Source organism: Hyalella azteca, unplaced genomic scaffold (assembly GCF_000764305.2).
Source record: "Hyalella azteca isolate HAZT.00-mixed unplaced genomic scaffold, Hazt_2.0.2 contig11473, whole genome shotgun sequence".
Classification (NCBI taxonomy): Eukaryota; Metazoa; Arthropoda; class Malacostraca; order Amphipoda; family Hyalellidae; genus Hyalella; species Hyalella azteca.
The window spans coordinates 113077-135435 of NW_025941472.1; the positions used below are offsets into that span (position 1 = coordinate 113077).

The 22359-nt window shown below is 37.9% G+C and overlaps 2 protein-coding genes across 6 annotated transcripts in view; one reads left to right on the forward strand and one right to left on the reverse strand.

Annotated features, from left to right (window-relative positions):
• LOC108665250 overlaps positions 1–5304 on the forward strand; it is a 21222-nt gene extending 15918 nt beyond the window's left edge. For 2 of the 4 annotated variants that reach the window (XM_047882861.1, XM_047882863.1), the window contains exons 14-19: positions 84–181; positions 1164–1242; positions 1595–1662; positions 2243–2330; positions 2699–2765; positions 3111–5304. In XM_047882861.1, the coding sequence (XP_047738817.1) occupies positions 84–181; positions 1164–1242; positions 1595–1662; positions 2243–2330; positions 2699–2765; positions 3111–4787 (2077 nt within the window). In that variant the 3' untranslated portion in view covers positions 4788–5304. The remainder of the gene's footprint in view (positions 1–83; positions 182–1163; positions 1243–1594; positions 1663–2242; positions 2331–2698; positions 2766–3110) is intronic. The other 2 variants (XM_047882862.1, XM_018151986.2) reach the window with 2 other exon arrangements.
• On the reverse strand, positions 5302–20381 carry LOC108665251 (eukaryotic translation initiation factor 2 subunit 2). 2 transcript variants are annotated; one of them, XM_047882864.1, is made up of 10 exons: positions 20245–20381; positions 15054–15195; positions 14370–14510; positions 13806–13946; positions 12977–13009; positions 8956–9080; positions 8091–8220; positions 7599–7662; positions 7227–7365; positions 5302–6513 (listed from the first exon to the last, which is right to left on the reverse strand). In XM_047882864.1, exons 1-10 carry the CDS (start codon positions 20260–20262, stop codon positions 6463–6465), a joined length of 984 nt encoding a protein of 327 aa, XP_047738820.1. In that variant the 5' UTR covers positions 20263–20381; the 3' UTR covers positions 5302–6462. The 2 variants fall into 2 exon arrangements, with proteins under 2 accessions (XP_047738820.1, XP_018007476.1); XM_018151987.2 differs by lacking the exon at positions 12977–13009.
• Between the last annotated feature and the right edge of the window lie 1978 nt (positions 20382–22359).

Below are 22359 nucleotides of genomic sequence, written 5' to 3' on the forward strand. Positions count from 1 at the left end.
TATTTTAAAACTGATAACGTTATTAGGCTATATTGATCTTGAATATGCACGCCACCATCCCTGAAATTGTACCCTGTCCTTAGGACGTGGCACTCCGCCCTGGTGCTGCGTCGTCCTGAGTGCCTCCCTCGTCTGGTCGCCGCCACGAAGTTCGTCCTGTGTCGCCCCGACATGTGTAATGGTGAATACGCGCCTTCATTATATAATTCTTGAATTTATGATTTATTTAGGTGAGAATACAGCCTGACGCAATTGGAATTGATGGAGAGGGCGTCAGATGTCAACTTATCTCTCCTCTTTATAGATTTAAATAACCGTAAATTAACATCAGACGTTAATTTATGAATTGTTTGGGTTAATGGAGACATGATATATCTTTAATGTTCTAATATAGTTACATGGGTCCCAATAAAAATAGTTTAGGGGCCGTCGTACCCGATTTTTAGTTTAGCTTTAAGACAAGATAACTCTTGCACAGATAACGCAGTCCGTTCGCATGGTCTGCTAAGCAAGGGAATGGTCTGCTAAGAGGCCCTTATTGAGTTGCATGAGTAGTCAACGTATTATGGAGACCAGCAACTTTCATGCAAAAATCGAAATGAAATCTCACAGCAAACCAGAAATTAAAACTGAATTGGCAACTACGAAGTGCAAAAATCGAAATGAAATCTCACAGCAAATCAGAAATTAAAACTGAATTGGCAACTACGAAGTTTCCTACTATGACGTGAAGAGAATATCGCTTAACACGTCTCAACAGATCTTTGACATTTGATCAAAGTTACGATAAGTTCCTCAATTTCCGCCCCCGTTTCTCTAGCTCGGTGCAATATAAGTCTGCCATACACGTGCATGAAGTCAGTAAAAGTGATATATTTATGCTTAGTAAAAGCGTTGTGTTTATGCTTAGTAATGGGAATGTGATGATGCTTAGTATAAGTGATTTGTCCAAATAACACGTCGTGCTTTGTCACTTCAACACTTTGTCCAAAAAACACGTCGTGCACAGTACAAGAAGAGCGTTGCTAGTTGGACAGAGTTTCCTTCATTTCTCTGAGTATACGAAGACATATTTTGCTCACCCACACCCCCAACGGGGGTGTTTTTTTAGCAGGGATCCCGTACGCAGAATTATTGTATAACAGGCATTTCATTTGTTTCAGAATCTGTAGTCGCGGTGTGGCAGAAGGAAATTTTTTTGGATAACTTGCAGAGCGACACGCGCTACAACGCCACTCTGAGGTGACGCCGCGAATTATTTTTCGAAATCAGGAAATGTGTAAACTTTCACTGCCCTAAGTCTGTCTTATCACTAAAAGAATATTTTAAAACGGTTATTATTTTTTACGAATGGAAACCTTATATACATCGGGAACTCAAGTCATTGACCATGTTCGGTGTTTGGATACGCTCAATTTATGACAATGATAGGCGCCCTTAAGACCCGTGAGCACGAGCCAAGTTTGTACACTAATTTATTATTCTATTTCAATAACATGGCCACAAAGGATCGTTTCCATGAAAAATTCTCATGATAACCACGTTTTAATTATTAATTACACGAATAGAACATCTGACTTTGTTGCTCTTTCAGAGTCTTGTACACGGACGGCAACGTGACTGTGACCGACGAGCCTCTTGTCTTCCGCACGCGACCCAAAGGTTCCTTTAAGTCTGATGTCTCTTCATTAAAATATGAAAATATCCGTTCATTCATAGTCTCTACAATTTTTTATGTTGTTTGTAATAATGTTTATTAGTAGTAAACTATGTACAGACACCCGCCTTTAATCAATCACTATCATTCACAAGTCATTATTATACTAAGCGGAGCGACTACAAACATAAATCTAAAAAAAGCCAACGAAGTGGGAAATTTCGCAACATATATATTTTAATTGTGAGAATTTAATATATTCCGATAGATTCTACAATATTACACGCAATATGTTTCACAATAATAATGTTAATTTTACAATATTGTGCGTATCACAATTGAATTGTGCAATGTTTCACTGAACTATGTTTGAGGTTATTAATATGATGTTTTTTGGTGAGTGTTTGCCACTGATGTGGTGTGTTGTGGTGAGTGTTTATTGTCACGGAAGTGATGTGTTGTGATGAGTGTTTGGTGTTTACAGTCACTGATGTGGTGTGTTGTGGTGAGTGTTTATTGTCACGGAAGTGATGTGTTGTGGTGAGTGTTTGGTGTTTACAGTCCCTGATGTTGTGTTGTGTGCAGACTTGCTGTGGTGGCATGTGGTGCTGCTGGCCAGTGGGGCGCTACTGTTCACGACGCTGTTGGTGTCCGTCTTCCTCTACAGTAAAAGGTTTCGTACAAGAAATGCTCCTCAGATCCGATTATTTTATTACAACGCTTTAATTAGTGAGATTTTAACGCGTCTAATCATATGTTGCTATATCAAATATTTAACCAAAAGTGCATTAATATGCAACAGAAAAGACGTCTGCCGACTGAGGAAACAAACTCAATATCCCGATAAAAAACCTGCAAATATTCATGTAAACTGCGTTCTTGATGTAAATGAATAAATTAGGCTATGAATTAAATCCTGAGCCAAAATTATTAGTTTGACCAGCAGCAATACCGAAACTAGTGGAGTCTGGTGAATTGCGTTGCGACGTAACTACGTTAGTTGACGCGTGGCAGTCCTTCACTGCTTGCTTCTATCCTCAGGTGTGTGCACAAGTCCATCAAAGACGCCACAGATCCTCTCAGCGTGCCTGACTTCTCTGGCCCTTCGGTAAGCATCCCGCAAATTTTCATTGATTTTTTGGTCTTGCTAGTCACAATATAAGGTTGATAGTTTATAGTTATGATATTAGCTACGAAGATGCGAAAGCAGCTCTTTTGTTAAGATATTAATTTCATAATTACGAAAGTGGCTCGATCGCTTCAATAGTTGCTTTTGAGTTAAGTTGGTAGCTTGATAGTTGCAAAAAAAGTTACGCAAGTATCTCGATATACTTCCTTTATTGTTACGATCATTATGTGACTAGCCTGATGATTACGATGAAGCTTTTACAAATATTAAACTACCAAATTACTTTCAAGTAGATTTTTACGTCATAAACTCATAACCTGGCAGCTTTTTTCGCAGACGATCGTCAGAGGACGGAAATCTGTCCCTCCCAATATTTCGATCTCCCACCAACGACTGGAGACTGCGCCAGTTACTGCAGCTGCCAAGGAACCTCCATCTGAAACTAGGAAGATTATTTCCCTATTATTCTCGCCACCCGAGGACAGTGTCCTAGTAGGCGGACGTACAGTTTGTGCCTCTGGTACCAATGAGCAAACTCATGACGTCGGGCAAAATCCAAGTGAGGTAAATTCAGACGAGACTTCTGTGCTCATGTTTCCCTCGACGTCCAATGAGGTGAGGAATTCATCTTATTCTCAAATAGAATTTGATGAAAGTGAAGACGAGGAAGAGTTTAATCCAGCTCAGAACCCAACAACAGCGTCCGGGTACCCCGGGTACGTGATGCTCCGAACCTCCGAGCCTCTTCCTACGGACCAAAATGTCTCTGAAATTACTTTTAACGAAGCCCATCCTTACGTCGCACTGGGAACTTTGAGTACCGAAACCACGAGAAACGAACCAATGCGTGACGAAACCATGGACCACAACACGGCAATGAGGGATCAAAACGGCGTAATTGAACGGATACACGCCAGTGGAGTGAGCCCCTACGTCTTGGTTAGCCCGACAAGTGCTCATATTGGGGAAGATAATATCACCAAAGACTTGGACAGAAAGGTTGTATCACCCTCACATGGTTACATCATGGCTGACAGTGTTCAGAAATTGATATCTTCTCCGCTCTCAAGAAATATCACTGTGAATATTTCTGAGATCCAGGAGGTTAATCAAGGCACCAAAGATACCGCAAATGATGCACTGTCACAGTCACTTTCATGTGGCTACGTCAGCCCACATCCGGTAATTGAACCTGTGAAGGCTTCGGTTTCTTTGATGTTAGACTTTTCAGATGATGCTACACTCTCAGATGAAGATGACCCAAACATGGCAATTCCACCTGTTATGGCTACGGTTTCGCACACGCTTGACCTTCCAAGTAATCATGCAATCCCAGCAACAAATGGCATTGGTTACGCTGCAGATAGCACATTGCCGCTACCAGATACCCGAAGCCACGTCCAAGATGAAACTAACCCTTACATGAAAATTAAACCTCTTACGAATGCCGATTCTTACATGTTGGATTTGACCAGCTCTGCCACAAGCGCTGCGATTACGGAAATAGAAGGAAGAATGGATGCCAAGAATGACATGACGCTGCAACTTGATTCACGTGGCTACGTCCAAGCTGAGAAGTTCATAAATATGAAAAAGCTTTTAATTGAGAATGGAAAATCTGATATTATGTACCTTCCAGAGATAGCCACAATCGGTGAGATGAAGAGTATTGACAAAATCGAAAATTTTAACAAACCGAATTTGGTTAACAATGGTTACGTTTTACCCGAAAATGTAAAGTTCCTCAAAACGACCTACGATGAAGGTGGTGGGAGGAACGAGTTAAATTTTCCAAAGAATGCCGCAGTCACACACGAGCAGTCGCAAGGTTATCTCAAGCATTCAGACGAAGAGAATATACCACGTTATACAGCGCCTCCTCTTGCATTGAATGGCAGCTATCTAACTTCCACGGTCTGCACATGGGAGAAAAACTCGTCGTTTATCACGTATGATGACGTACGGGAATTCATAAAAAAAGATTCCGCTGAAGTGTTCTGATGTCTTTTAAGATAATGCCATTTGTTGAGACAAATATTGTCCATGTTCGTACAATGCCCTCGGTGACGATAATCCTAGTGATAGAAAATGTAGTGACGTACAAAACCGGCGATGGAGAAATTGAAAAGAGTGGACGTAACTCCATCAAGAATCGGAAGGTTTCTATGATCAAGACGTTACCGCCAATTTTCAAAAAATAACGAGCACTCTGAGCGGGAATGCAACTCCAGAAAATATCGTGTCTTAAACTAAGAGTTTAGCAATCGAACCTTTGAGCAATACCATATCCCGGGGCAATTTGCCTGCACAAGGAGAAAAATTTGCAGGATTTGCGTGTTTAGTTACTGGCAGCGCCGGTATCTTGGATAGATGTTTTCATTATTTGCTTACTCACTGATAGGTCTAACTGCTACTGAATTTAGGGTAATTGAGAGGGGGGAAAAAATTGATGGCGCAAGAAGTAAAAGATACTGTCAGGTTTGTAAAATGCTATGTTCAAGTAAAGGAGGTGAAAATACTTTCAGATTCTTTATTTTTAACTGAACCTTTACGTCGAATTACATTGACTTTAATGTTTTTGCTTACGTATGCTTTAAAAAATCTAGAATATCATGGATAAGATACATAGCTTACAATACTCATTGACCTTTACTCAACTCGCCTACAGCTATCCAAGCATACTAGTTTCGCACACAACTCTCTTGACGATGCCTCCAATAATAAAAGCTATAAGAAACGGGCTACATTCGCCGTACTTGGCTAAAAAGTTCGATTCCTACTGTTCAAGCATCATGTTTTCGGCATTTGATAACAAAAAGCCCATGTATATGAGAGGCTCCTTCTCCCGCTACTGAACCTAGAACAACAAATATTCTAACCAAGTCGATGAAGTATGTACATGTGAAAGGTATATCGCAACACCTGGTACGCGTCTGGTTATATCATTGCTACAATAATGTGATTGGACAGCATGAACAACTTTATTCTTTTGGGTACGTGGACGAACAATCGAAATAATAACATAAGATTAGAGGAGTTTTAGCAGATGGCTTTAGTCTTCTGAACGGTTCAAAAGAAATCTCACACTTCTTGTCAGTCACACGGAATCTAAGTACCAAACAGTGACACATGAGAAGCATCGTAACCTAGGCTTTATTCTTCTGACCGTTCGAAAAGAAATCTCACACTTCGTGCGAGATTTCATATTGGAATCTAAGTCAGTTCAGTCACACGGAATCTAAGTGCCAAACGCCCAGTGACACAAGAGAAGCATCGTAACCCAGTCTATTGAACGTTAGACATAGATACCAGACTCAGCTACCTCAATAGAATAAAGATAATAATTCACAAACAACACAGAAGTGGGATGCATTTGTAATTGCGACGGCATGATTTCACAATATTAATATCAATTCAGATTCATCGTAACTCACAATTCAAAATGAATAATTTTATAAATAATTATACTGAAAAGTAATAATAATGAAAAAACGACTGGTAGTGACAAGCAAGTGTGGATCTATCGAAATTAGGGACGCTGTGTAAGAAAAGACGCAGTCTTGCAAGTCGCGGATACCAACATCTGCAGAGTTGACACCAGCAGTTGCAGAGCATGGAAGTGTGGGGCTGGCCACAGAGTAGTGTGGGACAGAGCAGACTAGGAGCTGACTTTAGCTTAGTTTTTGCTTGCCCTGATAGCTTGTCTCTGCTGCTTGTTCGCCACAGCCTGCACACGATCAAAAAGGATCAATAGCATCGATGTCACTTAAGTAGATAGATACAGTTGATAAGTGGATGATGCATCAGCGATACTTGGTGAATATGTAATGGATGCATCACAACATAGATGCATCTTAACGAACAGAGTAACTATCGGATATAAGACTAATGGAAAATTGCTGAAACTCAATTGCAGGAAATCTTAATGCAGAACGCATATGAAAATCTTCAAACGCTGATGAAAATTACGTTAGCCACTGCTTCCTCGTTACTATAATGATGGTAATGAATTGGGATAATAATAAAACATCGAAAGGATTGACTTTATAGCTAAGTAATGAAATATTGTATGAAACGCCACGAGGACGAAAATTTACGTTTTAAAGAAACAAGGAGCCTTTGCATAAGCAAAAAAAAAAAACTTTGGCGCTTTAAGTACAGTTACATGCACTAGCATACATGGTATTTGTATCTAGAGACTAGGACCGTAGTTTCTGAAGAAGTTATAAGTTAGTAACTGCGTCAGCTAATCACTGACGCCTTTTAAATCTAGATAAACCAACTTATCATTTACGAGAAATCAGCCGCTCTGAACAATTAGGCCACTACATGTACTTAGGCGCTTTTCGATGGTACGCCCTCCATTGAAGAGCGTTGATGCCCGTACATACACGTTATATGACAAAGGCAGAGACTAGCAAGGCAGTGTGAAGAACTCACCTGGAAGCCGCTCTTGATGGGAGCAACGGAGCAGCGGCTGTTGCACTGCTCGCACTGCAGGAAATAAAGTCTGGCGTCCTTCTGTAGGATGGTGTCCGAGGAGCGGCATGTGTGGCACGTCACGTATTCCTTAATGTACCTGTGAACACAATGCCGGTTTACACTCATTCAATGTTTTGTAAACTCATTAATCAATGTGTACACACTAAAAAACAAGCCAATCTCGTAGAACATGTGAACATCATTCCAGTTTTCTAGAAGGCTAAATAAAATACGTTTGTTGGAGTGTTTCAAAATTCATGCGAGAAATTTTCTTAAAAACAAAAACAGCTTAGCTGTTCAACAGCAAGAAAAAAAAATTCAATAACTTACCGCCTCAATACGTTCTCGATTTGCTTCTGCTGAAACCTGCCCTTAATAATCAGTTGACAATTACCTGTGGAAGAAATTTTTGCTTTAGCTACACACGTATTAATTGATCAGGTAATAAGCTATCCAGTTATTCAACGAGCTGTGCTTCCATTTGGCGCTTTTCAATAAAGCAAACAAGAACATTCAGTCTGACAAATAATCAAGAATTGAAATTGTGGTCAGCTAATAGTCAGACTCACATTGACCGATCCAACTAATGCATGAACATCAACGAGCTGCCGTCCGGTATACATATAGCGATATTTATATAAATTAATAGTGTGTACAACGCAGTCATATAAGTACTGTTCTTTATAACGTACTGCACTTGAGCACAGCAACTCAACAGCTCAAGTATTGCCAGTTACAAACTCAGCAAGCGGGGACTGCAGTATTATGCGATATAAGCATCATGTGTGGTAGTTAAGCAGAGCAATTGAAGTTCTGCCAGACCATCAATGCTGCCTGATGTTCCCAGCTCAGCAAGCAGGAACTGTAGTACGTGCTGCGGTACTCTGTGCAGCAGCCGACAAATGTGCGAGAAGTTTACAAAGGCCGACTTCTTGGAGCCAATACGCAGCACCTGCAACACAAAATGCAGTAAGTCACGTAGCTGTCCAATGCATGAAATTTTGGCTTGTTTGTAAGCAACACATCTAAAATGGGCACCAAACATTTTGAATTAGTTCAATCTTGGAGGAAGAATTAAGGAGCAAGCAAGCAACTTCAATATGCCAGTTTAACACCAGTCAAGAGGGTCAATCTTCATCAATGCAGCTAAATCTAAAACCATTTATAAACAGAACATGATTCAAATATTATTAGTAAACGATCAGCAGAATTTACAATTACAAATTCAAAGGAAATTTGTAAGGTTTGCTTTTCCCTGCAGCAGCACGACACATCTTTAAATATCATCTCAAAGAAAAGCAACTAGTTTATGATATACTGTCGTTCGCAACCTACCAGCCAAATTGCACTACATTGATCATTTAAATAATCTCGCAGGTATCATGTAATAATATATTAGACATCAAGGGCAGGGTGGCCCAGTGGTTACAGTTCAGAGTACCAAGATTAACGCAGAGAGGTGCGGGTTCGATTCCAGCTCTATGCGCCAGTTTCTGGTCAGAATCGGCGAGGAGGCCGGGCGGTTAAGCGCAGCAGAATTGTAGCAGTGAGTTGCGAGTTTGAGACCGCAAAATGCTGGGAATGTTCTGCGATGTTAAGAATCGGCGACAGGCCTACGGCCTAATAAACGTTGAAACCGCTATTACATTACATTACATGACATTTATGTCAGCCACCAAGAACTCACATGAGGAGGCTTCATGATTTTCTCGCCGGCCGCCATCTCCGGGTTCTTGAGCCTGAGCTGGTCGAACGCTCTCTGCACGAGCTCGTCGTAGCTGTAGTCGCGCTCGCTGTCGCCCCACGCGTCATCTGTTACAAATTTTAAGGTCAACGTGTATCGACGTGCAACTGATTAAGGACAGGTGCAAATGAAGTTGAAAACGATGACGCGGAGAGGGTGTGCCGTGGATTTATAGCAACATGCAATCAACATTCATTCAAACGCGTCATATGGCTCTTAGAATTAATCCGTTGAAATTATTCTCCACCTTTCGAATTATTCTCTACCTTAACCTTATTGATATGTTTTAGCACGTGTATTGCGATACATTGATAAATTTATAGATTTAGGAGAAATCCGCGTAACAATTTATGCTGCTACTCCTCCATGGTCTCTCAAAGCATAATCCCCCTCCCAGTTAGATTAACACTGCTACTGAAAAAAAACTAAACTCGTCAGTCGCATAAGGCTGAAATTAACGAAGTATAAAAAATATTCAGTTACCCAGAAATAAATCAAGTGCTACACATAATAATTACTATTTTATAACTTTTGATCCATTCCTCTTTCCAATGCTCTAATCCAGTTTGTCTAAAAACATTTAACGCTACAAATTACTTCATGAAGCACTTTAGTTTGCTCTACTCAGTCGCCATTTTCTACCTTGAATTAGTAATATCATATGTCTTGAATGAGTAAATAACCTATGTCCTTCTCCCCCAGTTTGTCAACAAGCTCAGGCACACAGTGAACACCCCGCACCACTTCAGCAAAACTCTCCTCCAGAGCTTTGCGGCGCTCCAGCGACAATCTCATAACTGGGCCTATGCTTCCAAAAAAAGTTAAGTGATCGTAATTTCATCAGCCAATCAATGACGGCCTTTCAAGCAAAATCCACCAATCATAGATAAGAAAATAGAGCCTAAGTACTTACGTTCACTTAACGAATTTTGAAAGTATGGCCCCAGGGCAACAAATCCTCAACAGCCAAGATAACACAAATGAAAAGAGCAAGAAATGGAGAGTACAGAGGTGAGGCTAATAGCATAGCAAAGATGAAATAGCACAAATGTGAAATAAATTGAATATTGCAATAATAAAAAATTCTCAATAAACTCTTGGACCATGCAATGCAGTGACTGCAAAGAAGTCAAGAAGCTCGCTGAAAATAAGTAATCTAAATATTACAAATTGACTATTGCATTTAAATAGTAATGCAATAGAATTTACAGTTATTGATATACACCATAGTTAGAAATAGTTATCTATCACTTCTAATGAGTGGAGCTCAATAATGACTAGAAAATTAGAGCATCTGTAAAAAGCTGCACCAGTACAATAGTTAGGTGCTTGGCAAGCTTCAAAGAGATGCTCTAGCAAAACCTGATTTCGAACAAGAGGAAATTTCCTTGATTTCAATAAAAATCTGAGAAAAGCAACAGGTGAGAGCAAATGACAGCCACAATGTACTAGTGGTTCAGAATTGAAGTTTATACAATAACCTGGTAGAAGTTTTATTAATACCAAAAAAATTATTAGCAATGCCAAAAAAATGGCAAATAAAGCCTTGATATACAGAAAAAATCTATGCATGTTAACTATGATGCGTGTTAATAATGGTGTAAAACATTATTATTATTATCACAATAATAATGTCTATTGAAAATTTATTGTTCTTAGTAATTACTTGTAGATGGAACAAAAATGTACAAATAAAAACCAAATTGAAATTTTGTTGCATTTTATTTTATGAGGTTTGTTTTGATTGCTTACTAATCAAGTTTTAAAGTCTATTTGTGAGAAATATTAACAAGGTTACTGAGGAGACAGCATTCATGTGTTGTCAAAGTTAGCAAATTCAAAATGATGCCACAATAGTTAATGTAAATAAAGAAAGAGAGTCGGTACTCAAAAAATATTCATGTTCATCACTATTGATGCTGAACAAGATCCCTGGAAAAATGTTAATAGGCAAAGAACATGCTCACAGATGTTGCTTGCTGCGTCACTATATTGGACCAGCACCACCAGGACTTTTCTAATTTTATGCTAGCTAAATGATTTCACTAAGTTCCGAGTTGCTGGCTCACATCACCTACCAATGTCAAGCAGCTCTTGATATTGCAACAAAATCATAGCAATCAAAAATCAGCAAAAAAAAGTGACAGACTGCAGAATTTTTTCTACATTTTTAGGCATTACTAAAATTCATCACTATAATCACAGAGAAATATATTGGAAATGTCTTCCATACATATTGCATGCACTCAAGAAAGGAACATGCATATCAGTCTCAGACAGACAAATGGGATGGACGAAAAAATGAACCTTGGTCATCCATTGGCGACAGTTGTTCTGAGAGAGGAAGAAGCACGTGAGTAATACAATGAGTTTCGTTCAAAGAGTGCAAGGGAGGGCTAACTTTGTGTCAAATCAAATTTTTTTTATTGTAACCCCAATAGATGCTGTCTAATATGAATCAATACATCACAAACAATTTTGATTGTAGCAGATGAATATTTCATACTTATGGAATAATTTTTGTTGCTGCTTATCAATATTTTCAACTTACAGCAATATTTCAAATAGCGTTATGGAGGCCTATACTAGAAAATAAATGGAGAAAATATCAATAACAATTTAAGATATTTGTTATCAAGTTGATTTCAAATGTTTAATGCACTGATGAAGTCTACCACATAGAACTTTAGTAAATGTAAAGCATTATATGCATTTAAACCAGATAAATTCATAAGTACATCACAAAAGAGCAGGGGCCGGATTATAAAAACATCGCTAAGTACACGTAGCGACTTACGTGTGGCATAATTGCTGACATGGAGACGTACCTCTAGCGATGGTATTATCAAAACATTTGAGCGGGAAGCTACTAACAAGAAGTTGTACGTAGCTTTATGCCTGCTCGGAGGTGTCGTAAGTGGAGTTACGTAGACGGTTTGAGTGTGCCAAAACAATATAAAACTATTGATTTACTTGCAACACAGTGAATTGTGATAGAATTCTGTCAATAATTCAACAAAGGCATAATATGTTATTGTGCTAAATGGAGCTTTTTGGAAACAAAATTTCAATTAAGTTATGCCAGCTAATTTTTTTTCCTTTTGTGCTATAATTTACAAGCAAATGTTGATATTCATATCTAAGAGTTTTATGATCATTCACTAAAACAGTATCTTCATTATTTTTTGATTCAAAATTAAGTGGAGCCTGTTGAGGTTGACAAGCCAACTATTTTCTAGCTACGTAAACAAATTTCTTTCTTTCTCTGCTGATAGTAGCACCTCCAACTCACAAAATCTTCTAAATTCTAGGTAGCTTTCTAGATAAGTCCTTCAATTTTGAATGGGAATAATGTAATTTATAGCCTTTATTGCAAAAAATTGCAATGAAGGCGCTGTCATTGCTATTTGGAGGTCTCACTCATTTCTTCATATGCTCCCCAGTCAGTCAACACAGATGCTGCTGACACGACACAACCTCCTTTCTTTCACGTGCACTGCGCACCGAGACAACAGGAGCTAGGGATGGCAAATTCAAAGCCTTTGATTGATCAGTTAGCCAGATTTTTTTGATAATAACTTCCCTGACGAGTCTTGCGAGCAAAAGTTTTGATAATGCCAAAATTAGGGTGTACTTACGTAACACAAATCTTCTTGAAGTTTGTATAGAAAGATACAAAGTTTTTAAAATCCAGCCCCAGGAAATTTTGTAATTCCGTTACTCAAAGAAAATGGATTCTTAGCCTTGCATTTTTGAAGAGTAGCCTGAAGTTTCCACAATATGGAAAGTATTGGCTAAATTAGTCCCCCCTTATAGCTGAACTAGTCCCTGTGAACTATCTGCAGCTTAGCAACAACACAAGGCCAACAAAGCGTGCATGACAAAGTTTATGGATACAAGGGAATTTTACTGTCACATTTACTGCCAACAATTAATAGTTCAAAGAATGTAAAACATAACTCACCAGCTTCGTCCACGGCATGGGCCCCATATTCTTCTATTAGCAAGCATGGTGGTGAACAAAGCGAGCATTTTAATGAAGCCTCAGACAAGCAGCTTATGCATTGACACAATACCTTTACCATGTTGATGAGAGATCTTATTTCAGGATAAAGCAGTAAATAGGTTTACAATCAACTGGAGTCACACACAAGTTATGTTTACATCACTACAGGGATTCAGAAAGCTCTGGTTTGTAGCTCAAAGTCTCTGGATAAACTCACACACTTTTCAGAACATCAAAACCAATTATTAACGCACACACACGATGCTGTTAACAACGGCATTGAGCTAATGACAACATCAAGACCACTGATAACAACATTGATAACAAATATGTAGCCTGCAAGAAATGTAGTCAACACGAGTCGAGAAAACGTTATTACTCAGCAGCAAGAGGAGCCCACCACCTACTAGAACCTTGCTTCTTATTATCATTAGAAAGAGTATCAGCATTTGTCCAATGAGGTACATGGAATTAAAAAAGTATGAACAACTGCAAAAAAAACACAAGTTAATTACATGAAGGTCACAGTAGGCAAAAATACCAATAAATGTACCTATGTCAAAACATACATTCCTCATACTAAAAACTGCAATTAATCACAGAAAAAGGTAGTACCTTCAAACTCTGTAGTAGCAACCATAACCTAGCAGATAGAAGTGTATCGTAAGTACCGGTATCAAGTCTTTCCATACAAAGTTGAAATATTTGCCACAGTTATACAAGAAAGAATATTAGCTGATATTGGCCAAAGTTGGACAAAACAAAATAAAGACAATGCAAGACTCACCCATCTCCCTGTCTTCAGTTTGACCATCCTTATCATCGTCAGCAATGAGCTTCTCAATGTCCACCTTTTTCTTTGACTTGGTTTTCTTCTTCTTGGAGGAGTAGTCAAACTCGAGGTCCATTTCCAAATTGGTGTTGTCAACTGTCACAGAAAATTTACCATAAATATATATGTACTTACTACTTATGTCAATGAAAGCTTAATGCAATCAATAACTGAAAAACAGACAATAATAATAAAAATTCTGCCAAAAAAAAACAGATATTGAAGGCTTACACATAAACGATCCCAAGTGTTAAATATAGCACAATTTAAATAGTTGAAGAAATTGGATAAGACTTTAAGCATATAACTTGAATTTTAGAAGAAGAATCTGATAATTTGTCTATACAAATTTTTCGTGATCCTCAGTAACATTATTTAAGAATAAATACCAAGGAGGGAAGTAATTAGAATGTAACAATAAAAGCCTATTACTACCACAGAAAAACATTACAATTCACACAATCCATTTAAATTTCTCAAGCAGATTCATTTATAATCAAGTCTGAAGTCAAGACTCACCATCATCTGTGGGTTCTTCAGGAGGTTCCACTTCTACCGCACTCCCGGTGGTGGGAGCACTCGAGTCGAGGACCTCATTCAAGTCGTCAAAATTGAAGGGCTTCTTCTTCTTTTTCTTGGATTTTCCAAGAAATTCTGTGTCTGAAACAATTTTCATTAATAGGAATTTTAAATGATCATCATGTTCATCTGTCAACATCATGAAATCCAAGTGCAAGGTATAATGACTTGCTAAAATACATATATAAATCCTAAGTCATTTCAAAGAGAAAACTAAAAAAGATCAGGATGTTGATGGATTCTAATTAATATCATTTCAATGGACTACCATATAATTTAAAAATGCCTAACTCCTTTGTTTTGAAGTTAAGCAGTAATAAATGGTAAGAAACCATTGCTAAGATCACTTGGGTGAACAAGAGGTACCTAAAGATCATTTATTAGGGAGGAAAGTTCTAGCCAAGATTGGATGCACGTCTGATTAATGGAATATTGGTCAAGAGTTGATATCAGTCAGGACTCAGGAGTTTATATAAATTCAAGCTAACTTATAAGAACTAAGCTCAGCCATAATTCAACCTAATTCAAGTGGTTATTCAATCAGGAATCACAACTGATTCAAGAGGGACAAGTTAGATTTGTCTCCAAGAGTTTCAATACGACACATTATAATTAATAACTAACCATCATGTGCTTCATCTTTCCCATTTTCAACACCATTGAGAGGATCAATATTTGAATCAGGAGTGGCTTCGGTCAGGGCAGCTTCCAAATTGAATCCAGTCTTTTTCTTCTTCTTCTTCTCCGTGAGCTTTGGCTCAAAGATCTGAAAAAAAAAAAAATTATCGATCACAGCTAACTTTCAAACAAATTTTTTAATGCAAAAAATTTGAAATTTTTAAAATTTGTTTGAATAGTTGATTAGAGCATGTTTAAACATAATTCATTTTTTAAATTACCCATACATAAAAAATCAATGTTTACTCAGCCTGGGTTTGTCACCATACCAACAACAATGAATACCTACTACTTGAACTAATGAAATACCTATTCTGTTTTTGTCAAAGATGCATCATAGTTTCCTATGATGCATCATCATAGGATTGATGAAACCAAATTATAGGTTTAGAATTTTCCTACTTATGAGTTATGAAGGAAATCTTACAGGTCCAAAAGATATATTTTTATGCATTTTGAATTTTACAGCCCAATCATGCACTTTTGTTAACAAGTAGATAGGAGGTAATTCATCTTGCAGGAATCTCACAGCTTCAAAAAATGGCAGGAAAGTCCTTGTCACGCCTTGAAAGGTAAAATGCCCGTTCAGAGCCAGGGTGCAAAGAACCCCAGGATGCAGAGAGGATGAATATTTGATGGTTTTAGGCAACACATCAGCATCAAAATCTTTGCCTTCAGACACATACATATATTGCGAATTACCATCGAATGGGGGTAATACAGGACAGGCGAGGTAAATTGTGACAGTTATCCCACATTTCATAAAAACATTGTAGCAGCTAAGCTAATAAAAATAATGCAAAATAACAAATAGTAGCATACAATTCAACATTTTGCCTATCTATGTAGCATACTGCAAGTTAAAAAATCATACATTTCCTACTTTTAAAAAAATCCCTGAAAAAAGTGTGAAAAGTGCAATTTTGGAAAAGTACCTCTGCTAAGGTCTGTAGCAAAAAAAAAAAAAATCACAATATTAAAAAATTTTACTTACATAAAAGTTGCACACTGGTGCTGGCTTAAAAATGCAATTGATGGAATTCACCTATCTCATTCGCAAAAAAATGGTGGCCATTTCCGCAGGACGGGGTAATAAGGGAGATAAGGGACTGTTAGGGACACCCCTAAAAACGTATTTACAGTAGAACCTCAGTTAGCAAAGGCTACAGTTAACTAAAAAATCAATAAACAAAAAATATTGATTACATTTACCTTGTTCAGCGAAAAAAAATCACATATAGAAAAATTAATGCATCATTGGTCATTACTAAATTGTGCATATAATGACTCATAGATGGAATTGTGCACCAGGCAACATAAAATGAAAAGAAATTAACCTTAACTATGATTTATTTCTCCAATTTACTCCAAAAAAATATGGTTGTCACTACAATATTCCTTTCTGTTTCAGGTATGTTTTTAATGATCTTTTCTTGTTAGGTATAGTGAATTCACTCCACTGTGCAGAGAGTGAATGAAAATTGCAAGATCTTTGGCGACGCTTCAGTAGCAAAATTTACACCTTCAGAAGATCTTGCCAACACATTTAGATTGTAATTCTTACATTTAATATATTTGTCAGTCTTCGGCTAACTATTTAAAAAAGTAAGGTTTCTGGTACGTTGGATGGATCAGGATGCAGTAAAGCTTGTCCGGAAATCGGTTGTGATGAGTTCCCACCCATAAAAATGTAAACAAAATGTAGTTGCGGTCACATTTGAGCAATCAGACTGCATCAACACACGTAATCAGTTGACACTTGCTGTACAATCGGGCTGTTTTAGGGTAAAATTAGTTATTTGAGATAACGCGTGCATGCAACCTTGTAAATAAGTTTGTGGCTTATAAATAGTTTTTCATTACTCAGCATAAATGGCTTTTCATTAAAAATTACCTGGCGACGCATTTTGAAAATGTTCGGTGACGCTTTGGTTAAAAACCCATACATTGGCGACGCTGCTCACCTTCTGCACCCTGGAATTCACTTGACCCAATTAAAATGGTATGAAATTACAATCTGTCCTGTAACTTGTCAGCTTACCATGGTGCAGAGGGTGGATGCAGCATCGCCAATATATGGGTTTTTAATCCCTAAGCATCGCCGGGTAATTTTAAGATGCGTCGCCAGGTAATTTTCAATTAAAAGCCATTTATGCTGAGTAATGAAAAACTATTTACAAGCCACGAACTTATTTACGAGGTTGCATGCATGTGTTACCCCAAATAACTAATTTTACCCTAAAAACAGTCTGATTGTACAGCAAGTGTCAACTGAACATGTGATAATGCAGTGTGACCGCTCTAATGTGACCGCAACTACATAATCGTAAACTTGATGTTTACATTTTTTTGGCGGGAACTCATCGCAACTGATTTCCGGACAAGCTTCACTGCATACTGATCAATCCAACATACTGGAAACCCTACTTTTTTAAAATAGTTGGCCAAAGACTGACAAATATATTAAATGAAAGAATTTCAATCTAAATGTGTCGGCAAGATCTTCTGAAGGCGTAAATTTTGCTACTGAAGTGTCGCCAAAGATCTTGCAATATTCATCCACTCTCTGCACAGTGGTAAGCTTACAGATACAGACATGGTGCAATTCTATAGGTTATTCAAAAGAACCTGGTCTTATGTCATTTTGAACCGATCAATGCTTCTTTATGGACCGATCGTAAAACACACCTTCACTGGCAAAAGCTTTCACACTTCTGAAGAGAGGTGAGCTGACAGCTACACTGGCCGTGGGTGGGCCTTATTTGAATTTGAATGCATGCATCGATTTGAAATCCTATACGCATAGTATACAAGTCATAGAGCCTAAATTTTTAATATCTATGTAAAAAGTGTATGTTTCTGCATGGATTATAATACTGTTAACATTAACAAACTTTGAATTATCTCTGATGCAAGAAATACTTGCTAAAATAATTTTATTTTCAATATAAGCGACTGGATGCAACAATCGGTTCGCAAGAACCAACATAGCCCTAAAGCCTGAACAACAGTAATTTTGATTGATGTTAATTTCTAAATTAAAATGTATTTAGCCAGTATTTCTTGCATCAGAGATACTTTCAAGTATTTCAATGCTAACAGCATCAAAATTCACGCAGAAACGTAAACTTTTAATAGGTTTTACACTGTAATTTACGCTCCTAGTACAAAGAACTGAGACCGATTTCAAATCAAAAATGACTAAATTGAATCCATCGTGCTTTCTGGCATCTTCTCTCACAGCTGATTGCAGCTGCAGTGCATTTTTTTAGCTTAAGTTGCCAATACGTATTTAATGTAGTTTTCCGTAGTTCCATTAGTACAAAACTTGCAAAACAATGTTGAATTATTGATTGCTAATTTCTTGCATTAGGTTAATTTTTATGATTCAAATTAATCATAATTCATAGAAGTTGTATCTCCATGCTTCCATGCTGAATTAATATTACGAATAGAAGGTTCACATACAGGCTACAGTGATACAGATGCCAGCGCTAGCAGCGGCAATAAAATAAACTACTTTATTGTTTTAGTATCTTGACTAAAAATATACTAATATCGTATTCTATTTAGGTCCGGTCTCTTAAAGTGTTCCAGCAACATATTTTCCATTATTAATTATTTAAATGTATTAACTTGTGGCGCAGTAAGATATTAAATTGTTTGAATTTTAAACAAAGATTATGCTTCCACATCCAGATGCTAGCGTCAGCAGTGGCCATCAAGGGAACTATTTTATTGTTAGTATATTTACTATATAACTATAATAATAACAATACATTATTCTGCTTAGGCACAGTCTCTCAAAATGTTGCAGAAACACATTTTCCATTACTAATTATTTACATTTATTTGTTTGTGGTACAGTGAAATATTGCTTTTTTTTTGTCACAGTCAATGTAGCTACCACGTGTTCTTGTGTGTGACGTCACCGCTAGCCATATGTTTACATATGGCTAGCGTGAAGATGGGACCAGTTTGGCATTGAAATGGATGATTATTTGTGAATAATATTTTTGATTGTGATATTATAACATATTTCTGATTGTGAAATAATTTTGATTGTGATATTGACACTTGACAGTAGTGTCAACATTTGAATATCGAAGTTCTAACATCATGAATTACGAGGTAAGAGTGTAAGGACTGAGCAGAGCTAGAATCATGGCCGAGGCTTAACCGATGTCATTGTCATTTTTTACGTCATTGATATCATTGTGGAACCAACGTGAGTAACTAAGGAATTTCCCAGTTCAAATATTTATTGATTTATTACTATCAATTTTGAAACTCCACATATTTCTAAAGGGAGTTGTGATGAGACCATGACTTGCAAGAGGGGCCTAAGGGCCAAGGGCATGGGGCCTTGCAAAGGGTTAAGACCCACAATCAGGATGATGTATGTTTTCGGTGAATTTTCCCGCGCATTTTCACTTTTTTTAAGCTATTGCTGTGCACAGTTGGCGCAATGTAATGAAAATTGATTATCTTATTTTTTTTTCAAGGCGGAACGCTTTTTTTTAAGTGAACCTCTAATCTTAGATTTCCACTCTGCTGTCACTGTATTATTGATGTGACAGTGTCACATCAATAATACAATAATGTATCATGTATGGATATTGTAATAGCATATCTTCATATCAATAAAGGAAGAACAAGTAAAGATCACAGTAAATGTCTTTTATTCTACATCTAGCCTACATCATCTACAAAGTACTGTACAAAGGAAGAGGATGACTTCAGAGTGCTGTTAGTAATAGATGAGCTGTGAGCATGAGTAGTTGAGTACACTTAGCTTATAAGATTCAAGCACAATTATTTTTTTACTTTTTTCAAGTTAAAATTTTTTGTAATTTTTAATATTATATATTCTGTCAATCTGTCAATTGATTCATGCATTGTCTCCGACTTTATGAAAGTGTGAACAATTTCAGATCGATTGGACAGGTAGAAGTGTGTTGAATATCGATTCCAAGATTTGTAGGAAATTGTACTGCAGACACTGAGACAGACAAACCAACAAGAAGTGAAGTTAAAAGGAAGTGTTGTAGATAAGATAGCTACAAAAAATGCCATCTTATTGCGTCTGTCAAGTAATATTAAAAAAGTATCAAAACCCGAAAATAGTACAACATACCGCCTCGTCTTCAGCCATGTCTACTTGTGCTCCGGCCTCCGTGTGCTCTTTATAGAAACATAAGTGCTCCTTTCCCTTCCACCATTGATGTAAGAAGATTTCATCAGCACTTTAGCGTCAACACTGCCATGTGCTGCGATTTAGCTTTCGCGTTAAAGTTCTCTAGTACAAAGTTACTGTTGGATGATTTATATATCGAGCTGCCCTTATGACGTAATAATATTATATGATCAAGCTGTTAGATAATGGATTAAGTGACATTTTTATATGAAATGAAAATTTTTACATATTTTACGAAAATATGTGTGTTAAATGAAAATCTACTTATTAATTGGTAATTGATAGTGGTTATCGAACTTTAGCTATGCGCGAGCCGAAAATATTTCCAAAATCTAATGAACGCATTTCGATGAAATTTTGCACACGAGTTCATTTGGACATAACGGTGATGTTTAGGTTATGTTCATTTTTTTCGATTTCGCCTTCGTTTGCGAGTTATACATAACATAACATAACATTGACCTCTCGGACAAAAACGCGGCCTGTCTCACGGCCGTGCCTCAAGAAATTCATCGTACATGGAATATCTTCCAAACTAATGGACCGATTGCAATGAAACTTGGTATATAGATTCCTGACCACCTAATGGTGATGTCTAGCCCGTGTGAATTTTCGCGATTTCCAGGAGGTCATAACATAGTGATGTCGGCGCTGAAGAGTAGGCCTTATGTGGCCTGTCGCCGATTCTTGTACTTCTCGTGACTTGTTCTAAAATGACTACTAGACTTCCACCGGGTTCAATATGGTGCTAGGCATTTCAAGTCTGAACATATATTTTTCCATAGCTTCATCTAGTCTGTTCTCGAACGCGTTCATACGCTGAGCGCCAACGATGTAATCTGGGAGGCTGTTCCACATGTCGGTGATTCGCAGCTAGAAGAAATGTTGTCGCGTAGAAAAGTTGCAGCACAGCTTTTTAGTTTATAGTTTTAGTTTATAGTTCTAAGAACGGCTATGGAATAGAAGTGTCGACACTGAAGACATAGACACATGGCCTGTTGCATATTCTTGTACTTTTTGTGACTTGATTCCACAAGTGATCCGGCCTTTTGAACCAGATCGTCCCATAACTGACGGTTGATTGAGATAGCTGCTGGACTTATTGCAAGGCCCGTAATGTGCTAGGCATTTCAAGACTGAACAAATGTTCCTGCATAGCTTCGTCTAGTCGGTTCCTGAACGGGTTTGTACTCGGAGCGTCAACAATTTAAACGGGGAGGCTATTCCACATGTCGGTGGTTCGAAGCGAGAAGAAAGGTTCTCGCGTGGATGAGTTGCAGCGCAGATTTTTTAGTTTATAGTCATGGGCCCTGGTGTTGGTTCTTGTTTCAAATTCTAGTAATCCTTCTGAGACCTTGTATAAGCCATGAGTATGCTTGTATATTTCAATGAGGTCCTCACGCAGACGTCGATAACAGAAGCTTGGAAGCTTCATAATCTTTAATCTTTCTTTATAGGACTTGCCTCCCAAACCTGGAATTATCCTTGTTGCACGTCTCTGAACACTACTAAATTTTTGTATTTTTCAAGTTTTGGTGACCACAAGGCGTTTCCAAACTATATGTTAAGGATCGCGACAACTGCTTCATCGCTTCTGCATCTAAGAACTCGTGTAAGCACCTGATCAGTCCAAGAAGTTTGTTGGATTTATTAGCTTGCGTTTCAATATGCTAAGAAAATTTCAGCTCCTTGTCGACATAAACTCCCAAATCTTTTTCCACCCTAGACTTTTCAATCATCAATCTCGCGTTTCAACCATGTCTTCTCATACTGTAATCATGCTGTTCATTGTTCTTTCCGAGGTGAAGTTTTTTACACTTGTCAGCATTAAAATGCAGCTGCCACGTATCAGCCCAATTAACTAAACTGTCATGGGCAGGGGTAGCGTGGCCCAGTGGTTAGAGTTCAGTGTACCATGATTGGCGCAGAGAGGCGCGGGTTCGATCCCAGCTCTGTGCGCAAGTTTCTGGACAGAATCGACGAGGAGGCCGGGCGGCTAAGCACAGCAGAATTGTAGCAGTGAGTTGCAAGTTCGAGACCGCAAGAAGCTGTGAA

Bases quoted from the DNA above. Each gene is read 5' to 3' on its own strand.
- LOC108665251 (XM_047882864.1), bottom strand. The intron at 8,221-8,955 runs GTGAGTTCTTGG...TTTGTGTTGCAG, and splicing joins AAATCATGAAGCCTCCTCAT to GTGCTGCGTATTGGCTCCAA. The intron at 6,514-7,226 runs GTGAGTTCTTCA...GATCGTGTGCAG, and splicing joins CCATCAAGAGCGGCTTCCAG to GCTGTGGCGAACAAGCAGCA.